The 12,500-nt window shown below is 41.4% G+C and overlaps 1 protein-coding gene and 1 long non-coding RNA gene across 2 annotated transcripts in view; both read right to left on the minus strand.

Moving 5' to 3' along the window:
• The window catches only part of SDAD1 (SDA1 domain containing 1), a 167,191-nt gene that overhangs the window by 114,337 nt on the left and 40,354 nt on the right, over positions 1-12,500 (minus strand). The window contains exons 5-7 of the mRNA XM_085887036.1: positions 12,447-12,500; positions 12,162-12,262; positions 437-494 (exon numbers count right to left, since the gene is read on the minus strand). The exon at positions 12,447-12,500 is cut by the window's right edge and continues 18 nt beyond it. Coding sequence (XP_085743162.1) covers positions 437-494; positions 12,162-12,262; positions 12,447-12,500 — 213 coding nt within the window. The remainder of the gene's footprint in view (positions 1-436; positions 495-12,161; positions 12,263-12,446) is intronic.
• LOC147024567 (uncharacterized) lies at positions 4,102-12,151 on the minus strand. Its single transcript, XR_015059084.1, has 2 exons — positions 9,327-12,151; positions 4,102-8,267 (listed from the first exon to the last, which is right to left on the minus strand). It is a non-coding gene; the product is annotated as an uncharacterized LOC147024567 (long non-coding RNA).

Raw genomic sequence — 12,500 nt, forward strand, 5'->3', positions numbered from 1 at the left:
ATTGATGAATTGCCCTGCCTGTGAAACACTGAGGCAACAGTTTCTAGCTTGGTCAGGATTCAAACCCAGACGAGACAGCTGAGAGACGAGTGTGCGTGCGTACTTCTATAGTCTCGGTCATCGCATCAGCCCTATACTATAGTGATGGTCTTGTATTTATTGACCAAGAAAGCAAATTAGAAAATAAAAATAATATAAAAAAAAAATGAGAAAACAACATCGGAGCTATTTATATGTTACATAAAAAAGGGGGAGGGGAAAGAAGAAAATAAAAAGGGGTGGGGGAGGGAGAAAAGATGGTGAAAAGGCATTTAAAAAAGGGAGGATGAATTAAAGAATGAGGTGGGGGAAGGCTTTTAGCATTTTTCCAAACAAAATATAGATGACCCCACAACTGCGTATCAAAGCACAGAGGGTGTGGAAGAAAAACTCATACCTTGGTGACACGTGAAAAACATGCAGTCGTTATGACATTCACAGTTTTTGCATTATTCCTGGAATTCCACAAAAGAGAGGGAGAGAGAGAGAGTGGGAGAGAGAAAAAAGTCAAACAACAATTACAGTGCAGTTCTGCATATAAAATGAGAGTTCAAAGAACACCTTACCCCACAAAGTGTTTAAGTAGGCCTACACAATTATATTTAATTAAAATAACGATTTTAAATGTCATACAAGTCTGGAGATGGCAATGGTTCACGAGCGGTATTTGACGATGTTGATTGTTTCAAAAGTCAAGGATGAGACAATGTGATAATTTTTGACCAAGTTATAAAAATGATCAACATGATGTGGTACGAGTGACAGGTTATTAGCTGCAAAATGTCGAAAACCCGGTTTCGTTCAACAACTTTCAAAATTTGACCTTTGTGAACTTTAAAGGTCAAGGTTTATGACCTTTGGTGCAAAACTTCCTCTGGAACATTCCAGGAACAATATAACGTCATATAGGCTATATGGCATTCCACACTCCTCAGATTATCCAGACTTTGATGAAATCAGCGTAAAAACAAACTTAAAGGGGGCGCCACAGGCAAGGTGTTCGGGATAGAGTAAAATGGTTTCAAGACTTTAGGTGGGGAATGACCTCAAGATTATGCATAAAAATATTGTCATCCTAGCTCTCAAAGTTTGGGCGGTCGTATGATTTTTATGTCAAAATTCGCAATTTTCTAAGTTCGTGACCTTGTGACCTTGACCTTGGGACGAAAATGAAAAAAAAAAATCGAGCTCCGTGGGGCTATGCAGGTGCCATTGGGCTAACCAAATACCGAAACCCCTGCCAGATTCGACAAACCCCCTCGGAGAAGATGGATTTTTATGTCAAAATTCGCAATTTTCTAAGTTCGTGACCTTGTGACGAAAATTAAAAGTCGAGCTCCGTGGGGCTATGCAGGTGCCATTGGGCTAACCAAATACCGAAACCACTGCCAGATTCGACAAACCCCCTCGGAGAAGATGGAATTTTGTCAAAATTCGCAATTTTCTAAGTTAGTGACCTTGTGACCTTGACCTTGGGACGAAAATGAAAAATCGAGCTTCGTGGGGCTATGCAGGTGCCATTGGGCTAACCAAATACCGAAACCACTGCCAGATTCGACAAACCCCCTCGGAGAAGATGGATTTTTATGTCAAAATTCGCAATTTTCTAAGTTCGTGACCTTGTGACCTTGAAAAGAAAATGAAAAAAAAAATCGAGCTCTGTGGGGCTATGCAGGTACCATTGGGCTAACCAAATACCGAAACCCTGCCAGATTCGACAAACCCCCTCGGAGAAGATGCAAATTGAAATCGGCTACCCCCTAAAAACACATTTTTTGAGCGTGGCTCCGCCCATAATGGGTGCGAACATACACGACACAACATACGCCACAACATGCCCATTCTCAGGAAAACACAACTAGATCATGATATAAACCTCCCACCAAAATGTTATCAGGATCGGATCAAAACCCACGGAGCTATGCTCGGGACAGACTGACAGACAGACAGACAGACAGACACACACCAATAACGAATATAGTGGTCACTTACTGACTCGTGAACCAATAAAAGAATTCATGAAGTTTACCACCATTGACGTAGTGGCTATTACATCACCTTATTTAAAAAGTTACATTAGTTTTTCGTGCCTGTCGTTTACGTCCTTTATGACGTACATAAAAAACCCAGTAAATTTCCTGTTTGGAATGATAAATTTTATTTGACTGCCAGACAGGTTGACAGACTACCAAAAAAAAAATAATAATAATAATAATAATACAAAAACTCACTCCTCTCTCTCCACATGCACAATCGGGTAGAATTCAAAGCCAAAGTACTGCTACGCTACAGGTTTGTTTTCCGATTCGTGTTCAAAATATATCAATAGAAATTAATTTGCTCCTCGATCATAAACTGATGTTTCGTGGACGGAATGACGCACAAACAGAAGTGAGCAAATTGCTTAACCCCGCTTTTTGCTTCGTGTGCACAGAGTAATAACTCTTCATCTCAATAAAAGTTTTTTTTATTGCTCTTGTATCCATGACCAAGGATCGAGGAAGAGCTAGAGCAGAATGTGAAGGAACTATATGGAAAGGGGGAAACAAAAACAGAAGAGTAGAAGTGACAACGAGATCAAGGAGTGCACAGGTCAGAGATGTCAACAAGTCACCAAAAGCCAAGGCCCAAGTCTATGAGGGTAAGTCTCAAGTCAAGTGTCAAATCATAGACCTTGGTTATGTATAAGCCTTTAATACTCAAGAGGTTTACACAAGTCACGAGCTGGTTGTATATATGAGCTTTATTTTTTGGGTATGTGTATTCTGTAAAATAAATGACATAAAAAATATATAAATGACAAATTTTAATTGCTTTTAATTCAAACTGGTTGACCAGACTCGGTGGTGTAATGGTAACATTTGGTAACCAAGTCATACCAAAGACTTTAAAAATTGTACTTTTCTGCTCTGTTGCTTGACATTCAGCATATCAAAGGAGAGAGCACAGCAGACAATCCCCATAGGATAGCATTTATGGGAAGGAGGGAATTCCTCCTTTCGAGTGGGAACTGTCATGTGATGAGAGGAGACACCATTGGTGTGAAGTCGTGAGCACACAAGTGTTGACGCTTCCCACAATCTCAGTGGCTGTGTTATTCGTCTGTTTGGTCATAAGACCATGTGTGAGGTGTGTGAGGTATGTGGGAGTGAGGTATGTGAGTGTGAGAGAGTGAGAGAGACACCGGCGACTGTGTCCATGACCGGCTACAGGAAGCTACACACTACAACGACTCATCCTACATCCTACGTGCAACCAGTTTGAGTATAGGCTCAGCGTCACTGTTAGTGCAGTGCAAACGTTATAAAGTTAGAAACAAAATGTGCTAAAACGTCTAATGGAAATGAAAACTTACTTCTGCAGGTGAGTTTTTGGGTGACGAATTAAATTTGATGTTGTGGATGGACCATCTGAAATATTTATGCACACATTTGACATAAATCACTCTTTTTATCCAATGCACCTTCAAAATGTTTATAAACAAACACGATCACCCTCGGAACCTCTGCCATGCCACTGATAATGAAGTGAAGCGCGCATGCGCAGAGAGTAGCAGCAAGCTACGCAGTGACACTCAGACTTGACAGTGTATTATGGTGAGAATGTGCACGTGTGTGTGTGTGTGTGTGTGTGTGTGTGTGTGTGTGTGTGTGTGTGTGTGTGTGTGTGTGTGTGTGTGTGTGTGTGTGTGTGTGTGTTTTAGTTCCCCAATGAGCCATAAAACATGTAAACTTAAAATAAAATTTAAAAAAACAAACAAACAAAACAAGCAGTCATAGACTGGTACTTACGAAATCGTCAACTTGACCTCTGACCTTGTCTAGTAAAAGCTGTCTCGAGAGAAGGTAGCGAAGCAAACCAGAAGTTTTTATGATGATTCTGTACCAAACCATCAAAAATAGAATGTTTGGATGTTTGACCTCACTGTGACCTTGACCTTTGACCGATTTTGACCAAAATCTAATCAGCACTAGCCATCACTCTCCTGAATCAAGTGGTGTAATTTGACATTGGTAGCTTCTTCCGTTCTCGAGTTATCTGTACCAAACCATCAAAAATCGAATATTTGACCTCACTGTGACCTTGACCTTTGACCGATTTTGACCAAAATCTAATCAGCACTAGCCATCACCCTCCTGAATCACGTGGTGTAATTTGACATTGGCAGCTTCTTCCCTTCTCGAGTTATCGTGCCTACAAACAAACAAACAAACAAACAAACAGAAACAGAAGTCATCAATATACTTACGAAATCTTTAGATTTCGTAAGTAACAAGCAGTCATAGACTGGTACTTACGAAATCGTCAACTTGACCTCTGACCTTGTCTAATAAAAGCTGTCTCGAGAGAAGGTAGCGACGCAAACCAGAAGTTTCTACGATGATTCTGTACCAAACCATCAAAAATCGAATGTTTTGGATGTTTGACCTCACTGTGACCTTGACCTTTGACCGATTTTGACCAAAATCTAATCAGCACTAGCAATCACCCTCCAGAATCATGTGGTGTAATTTGACATTGGTAGCTTCTTCCCTTCTCGAGTTATCATGCCTACAAACAAACAAACAAACAAACAAACAAACAGAAACGGAAGTCATCAATATACTTACGAAATCTTTAGATTGACCTCTGACCTTGTCTAATAAAAGCTGTCTCGAGAGAAGGTAGCGAAGCAAACCAGAAGTTTCTACGATGATTCTGTACCAAACCATGAAAAATAGAATGTTTGGATGTTTGACCTCACTGTGACCTTGATCTTTTAGATCTTTTAGATTTTAGAAATCTTTAGATTTCGTAAGTAAAAAACCCAGAAGAAGCTAAATGGGTATGAACAGAGCAGCAGCAATAATTCCATATGTACGTATGCCATCCAGCATACATGCCTTCTAAATTCAAGGACGTAGAACGCACATCATGAAAGATACGAGAGTGCTACTTGCTTTTCTCCATACTTTACCTCCTTTTCCTCCAATAGACACACATGTATGTGCGATCGGAGGTTCGGAGCTCAGCGGCACTTTGGGCGGTGTATAACAAATACCGTTCTCAGATCGGCACGATCTATTTACCGAGTTTGTGCTCTCTTTGGTGCACGACTCCGGTGGTGTTTGTTTGTAAATAGTGTAATCACATCCCAGCAGACATCGAATGAAAATTAGTCACAAATACATTGATCACCGAGATATATTTATGTTGATATGGTGTTCATTCATCGTCATCGTCACTGTCATTGTCAACAAGTCCAAAAGCTCAAATCAAGTCTTAAGTCTTTCAGGTCAAGTCACAAGTCACAAAATTTGAGACTCGAGTCACCATCTCTGGCGCAGGGTAATAAGTTGAGTTACATTTTAGTGAAATGTCAAGAAGATTGTCCTTTGCAGTCATAGCAAAAGTTAACCCGGGAAAGCAACATGGCAATGATGCGCCAAATGGCCGACTCTTTCCTTGTTTAAGGTAGTGCAGGATCGTGCCACCACTCCTTACCACTCAGTGTAGTCCAGCAGAACATGAGGACCCTTTCTGCATAAGGAAAATAAACCACAATTTTCCAAATACAAAATGCATTCTTTTCACGAAAATTTTAATCAATAAGTTAGGGTGTGTATTACACAAGGTAAAACATTGAAACAGGTTTTTTTGCAGCCACTTCAGAAATATCATTTCCAACAAAATAAATAATGCATACTTTTCTCTACATTATCTAAGGCTTGTAATGGAGCTGTCACACACATGGATGTACAAAGGACTATACACGACACAACACAAGACTGTTAGATGAGACAAACCGTCACTTCCTGAGGGAGCAGCGAGGTCACAACAATGGCACTGCTTTTCTCACCGCTCCCAGCGGAGCATTTCCTAAGGAGGAATTGACACCTCCCCATGGATGCCAAAACAAATGTTGCATTTCGATGGTATTTATCATCATCTCTCCCCGTTTCGAAGACATAATGAGAATTGCCCCCGGATTTCATTCATTTTTAGTACAGTATCTTTAATCATGATTTTTAAAACAGAATGATCAAGAAGCTTAGCCTTGTAATTTGAAACATATTTAAATGTATAGAAGCACATGTTTGCTTCGTTCACATCAAATTCCCATGCTGCCACTCTGTCACCAAGGTATTTAGCAACTTCTATCACCTTAAGTTTGAAGGCTGCCACGTCCTTGCTAATTTCACCATCATCATAACGGTTGAAATGTGTAATTCAAGAAGTCATTATCAAGAACACCAATAAGTATTCCAACTATAAAAAAGCCACATTTAACAATATTTCTCACGAATTGTTCGGTGTATTTTTAAATCGGCCTCCCAAAATCAAAACAGGGCCCCGCCCTCTTTAAGCACTTAACTAAGCATCGGTACTTGACAGTAAATAGAAATGTGGCTTTATTGTGATAAGCTTTGATTTCATGGTGAATTTTTAAACCGATTTTATAAAAACAAAACAGCAATCTTTACGTAAACACAGTGAGAAAATGTTAAGGGGCTGTCACACCTTGACGTTTTAGCCAGTGTATGGCAAGGTCTCAAAATGTATGTAAAATGCTGGCTTACGCTGAACTATTGATGTTTTTTTTAAGTTTTGGGCATATAATAACATGTTGGACGTATGCATAACGTATTAGTTACGTACACAGAACGTTTTAATCACATATAGATAACTTATACCAACGAATGCTGAGCGTGTTGTCGGCGTTCACAACCTATGCCCAACGATAGTCTAACTTATGCATAGCGCGGCAGCGTATCGCCGACGATCATGTGTCGTAGGCTATTCATAGGCTGCGGCTCGACGATTCAAATCATAACCGTACCAGACATCGAAGTGTGAAGCCGCTCTCACACCTTGACGTTTTAGCCAGCGTATGCAGACGTATGAAAAATTTGCCGAACCAAGCTGGCACACGTCGAATACGTTATGGGTAAGTTTTGTATACGTTAAGAGCATGCTGGCATACGTCGTAGTTTTCTGGCATACGTCGTCATACGCCGAGTACATCGAGAAATGTTCAGCATGTTGAAAATTTCTCGACGTACTCGATGTATGACACACGTTCCGCATACGCTGGCATGAGTTGTAGGCATGCTACGCGATCGTTGACACACGTCGACACACGTTACTTGTACGTTACTCATAAGTCGAAACACGTCGAAGTAATGGTTAGCGTCAGTGTTTCAGACTACCTGGTTTTTTTTTCTCTCTTCGGTATGACGGTGATGTTGACACTTCGATTTCTAGTGCGGTTATGATTTAAATCATTGAGCGGCAGCCTATTAATTATATTATATTATAACCGCACTAGAAATCGAAGTGTCAACATCACCGTCATACCGAAGAAAAAAAAAAGAAAAAAAAAAACCAGGGAGTCTGGAACACTGACTCTAACCATTACCTTGACGTGTTTCGACTAATGAGTAACGTACAAGTAACGTGTGTCGACGTGTGTCAACGATCGCGTAACGTGCCTACAACATGTTACTCATAGGTTAGAAATAAGTTTCGGGTACGCTAAACGTTACCTCGACGTGTTTCGACTTATGAGTAACTTACAAGTAACGTGTGTCAACGATCGCGTAATGTGCCTACAACTTATGGCCAGCATTATGCGGAACGTGCGAGTCATACGCTGGCATACGTTGAAAAATTTCAAGCATGGAAAATTTGTCTAACACCTCGGCGTACAAAGACGTATGCCAGCGTGCTCTTAACGTATACAAACTTACCCATAACGTATTCGACGTGTGCCAGCGTTTTAGCCATTTTGCATACGTCAGGCATACGCTGGCTAAATCATCAAGGTGTGACAGGGCCTTTACAATGGGTTTTTCATGACATCAATTTGCCAGCCTCGATTAAAAACACAGCCAGCACGAAGGCTAACTCCCGATTAGTGATTTAACAGACACTAACGTTCTTGCCATCAAAGGGTTACTTTGACCGTAGTATTGCAAAGGTCGAGGTGCATACTATAAATAACAAGCACATTCCATAAAATTCACAACAAATTTAGGGGTGCATATTACATTCGGAAAATTACGGTATTTAAATGTTTGATTCATAGGGGGGCACCTGAAATACGATGCTCGATCATTCGATTACCAAAAAAGGCAGATGTATGTACTACTTGTGAATGTCTGCAGCTGTTGAGGAACTCGGATGGAGTTTGACACAGCAGAGGGCTTACCTTGTGTTGCTTCTCTTGGTTGCATTGTGCAGCTTTTCTAGGAACCAGTATTTGAATTTGTATTTTAGCTTTCAAATTTCGATTAATAATGAGTGTGTAACACAACCATCAGCAATATAATACATCTGTTTAGACATTGGAAGGATGAAGAGTGAAGAGTGAATGATAACATAAAAAAACACTCATTGTTTATTCTGAAAAATGTATCAGATGAAGAACGAACAGGAAACAAACAATTTAGAGGAATAGTGATTGTTTAATTGAATTTTTAGTCACAATCGAGTTTTAAATTTAAGCAAGCTTCCATATTGTCTTTGAAAAAGTATTTTGTCGATGATGGTGTGAGTAAGAGGGAGAGTTGAGGACAAAAGGAGGAAGAGGACAGGATAAGAAAAGCTTGCGTACCGAGGTCAAAGCCTGGATTTCAAATTCGCACATTTCATTAAATACTCCGGCTCATTGTGTGATGGAAATATGACCATCCCAAAAAATCCTTTGTAGCTTTGGAATGATTGCTTTCCATGGCTGGGCAATTTGCTATGCTTTTTGCAAGGCAAACTGTGTCTGAGTTTTGACTGGAGGCTTTGACCTCGGTAATCAACACATCAAATGAAGACCAATTTAACTTGCTTTTACTCATTCTCTCTTGCCCACACATTTCATTAAATTCGTAGGGTGGAACGCAGGGGGCGATTTATAAAATTTCCAGTGGAGGGGGGGGGGGGTTGGTTGATTTAAAAAAGAAAAATTTAACTCAAAATTTTATATTGGGTCAATCCTGGAGGAACTTTCTGCCATCTTCCAATTTGCTTTAGGTGGTTTTTAAAATACCAGACAATAAAATTTCACGAATTCAATCACCATGAATACAAAATCTTTTAAGGGGGAATAAATTTATCACTCTCACCCACCCCTCCCAAATGGCAATTTAAGGTGCAGTGCCAGGGATAAGAGAGACAGAGAGACAGAGAGACAGAGAGACAGAGAGACAGAGAGACACAGAGAGAGACAGAGAGAGACAGAGACAGCATAAAAGTCAGCTCCTGTGGTTTTAGTAATATTGCTGAAAGGAGTTAAAGTGCTAGCCAATACTTACAAGATATTGTTGCAGGCTGGCGGGGTCGGGTGAGAAGACCACTAGGTGGGGGAAGCTACGTCGATTCCCACCAGACTCCCTGGAATTGTAGGCCATCGCTCAAGAATAATTCCATGACGCGGCGGGTCACTTAACCGACCGTGGACACCAATAACTCAACCGCGCGACCTAGGGTCATCCCGCCTATGGGTGAATCGGGTTACCTAATTAACCACGCGGTTTAACCACTGGGGAACCACGCCATCGGTACGCCTTGTCCGAACCGGATCTGATCACCTTTCCGGATCCGATGCAGCCGAGCGACACTGCCAAGGACGTACCGGCTCGAAGGAACGGACCGTTGGGAATAAAGACCTGGCTAAAACTGGATGCAAACCATGCTGGACCAATGAGGGAAAAGACAAAGGCGAGCTGGGAACATTTCTACAACAATTATTTCCATAAAGCGAGGAAAAGCATGTGGCACAACAAAGGTTTATTGGGGGTGTAATGCATAGAAAGATGAGAGAGGTGTGGGGTGTGGCAATTTTACAAGCAACTTACAAAGCAGACACAATGCAGACTTGACGCGAGATTAATAAATCAACAATCGCAACAATAAAATATCTCATACAGGCTTACCTAACGGAGAGGCACCAACACTCTCAGACACACACTCAGCCAAAGTAAACCCAACTGTGAAAGGGACTTTTGCAGCCAGGGAGGGAGAGAGTTGAGGTTACAGTTTCTCGGTACCTGAGCGTTTCGGGGGAGGGATGCTCTGTGGTGCGGCACCCAACAACGGTTGAGTAGTTCGGCCACAGCCGTACGTGTGGAGATCGTGTCTGCAGGAGGGGCTCGAGTGGAGAAGAGCGAAGTCCAAAGAGGGCGGGGGGGGGGGAGAGATGAGCAGCATGCAGGACCAGGCAAGGGGCCGTTCGTCGAGGTTGTGAGGTCGGAGATAAGGATAAGAAAGTGGGGCCAGACAGGAGGTTTGGTCAAGAAGCAAGGGGCGGTACGACGTCGTGTCGGCAGAGACAAGTAGCAGGAACACTCACTCACAACTACTCCAAACCCCTTTCAATTCCTTCACTCTTCAATTCTCCTCCAATTCTCATCTGCAATTCTCCTTCCAACCAACCCAACTATCTTCACAACTACTTCAACCAACCAACTTCGACCACTCTCTGAGGATTGCTCCATACTTTATAGAGCCCGGAGTTCGGGGAGGAGTCATTTCGAAACCGACGTCATCGTCCAATCCGAGCATCCCGATTGGACTGGCACTTCATGTGGTCCGCCTTTCTGGGCTGGGTTTCAGCCAGACTCCTGTATCCGCCCATGCATGAGTTTTATGCGGCCAGGTCCGCCCATGCCGTGCATGTCTGGGCTTTGGCAGGTGGATGTGGTGCAGCTACAGCGTTTGTCCAGCCGAACGTCGGGATTTTGACTCAGAAAGCGAGAGTCTGGGTAGACGGTGGTACGCTGTGGCCAGTGAAACGAGGGTAGCATGCGAGATGATTGCACCGTGGATCGTAAAAGGAGGGAATAAAATAAAAGCGGAAAATGATTTATTAATCCCAACTAATAGCCCATCGCAACACACTCCCTCATCTTCCCACTAGACAAAAGGTAGGGACCTAACTACACGTATATTAATGGAATAACTGACTCAGGACAACTATCTGTTGTATGCATGCGGTTCTGAGAACTGCAACAATATATTTGTTTGCACAACTGACTTGAATGGTTATGTGACATACAAGACCATTTGTGACATTTGAGACAGGTGACATGTGCCAAGTTTGAACAAAAACAGACCATGCATTTTCAAGAAATGGTTGGGGACACTTTTAAATAACAAAATGACCGCCAGTCAACCATCTTGGATCTTATCTCGAAAACAATGATGTGCATAATATATAAGCAATCATTCGTTATGTATGTGCCAAGTTTGAACAAGATCAGTAAATGCATGTCCGAGAAATGTTTTAGGACGTGTTCAACAGCAGGGTTTAAAAAAATTTTTTTTACAACTAAAATGGCCGCCAGTCTACCAGTTGGTCATCTTTGATCAGATCACAAACTATAGTGAGGTGCACGTGCATGCCATCATGTTCTGTGTTTGTCCAAGTTTGAACAAAATCAGACTAAGCGTGTTCAGGAAATGGTTGGGAACATGTTTAAGTAACAAAATGGCTGCCAGTCAGGCAGCTTTGATCTTACCTCGGAAAAAAAAATGTGCATACATATATAAGTGTTCATTCTTTATCTGTGTGCCAAGTTTGAACAACACCGATAAATGCATGTTCGATAAATGGTTGAAGATGTGTTTAACATCGGGTTTTTCTACAACTAAAATGGCCACCAGTCGGCCATCTCTGATTTCATAGCAAAACAAAATGATGCGCATATGTATACCATCATGTGTTGTCTTTGTGCCAAGTACGAATTAAATTGGTTTATACATGTCCGAAATATGGTTGCGGACGCATACACACTCAGACACGAAAATTTGAGACAAAATCCATATTGAAAAAAAAAAAAAATCGAAACCACGGGGGTTAATAAATGCAAAAGCAGAGCCAAGAAAATCCTTCACATCTCTCCAGTCAAATTGCACAATGGTGGAACATAATTTCCATAACAGTCACAAAAAGGCCAGAATCAAAACAGTTCGTATACCTGGCAGCATTATTTGGGACAAATATAATGGTGATGACAAAAATGTAATGCCTGAGACTGATAGATGGCTGATTGGCAAAATCAAATTAGCCTAAATATCTGAGCTGGGATCTTTCCAGACACCTTGAGAATCCCATTACAATTTCCATCCATAACAGTAATCAAACTCACCAAATATTTCTTCTGTACATTTCCACCATCACATCCAAAGACATTTTTGCTGCGGTGGCATTACTGTCGCGCAGCATGCCATACATGAAGTTTTGCAGTACCTGTGAAAAAGGGTGCGAAGAAAACATTGAACTCCAATCTCGAACATACCAACAAAGACCGAGTTTGTCTTTCGCCATCTCAAAGCCACCCAGGTCGAGGCACAAACTACACCCTGGTTTTATGGACAAAATTGAATCAAAATAAAATGTTTTACCAATGCAATAGACCGATTAATATCCTTACCGTGTTTACTTTGTTATTACGATGTTTGGCATTGATGTTCTTGATATCGTTCAC

This window comes from Eptatretus burgeri, chromosome 6, assembly GCF_056783735.1.
Source record: "Eptatretus burgeri isolate ZD-2024b chromosome 6, Ebu_testis_v1, whole genome shotgun sequence".
Taxonomy (NCBI): domain Eukaryota; kingdom Metazoa; phylum Chordata; class Myxini; order Myxiniformes; family Myxinidae; genus Eptatretus; species Eptatretus burgeri.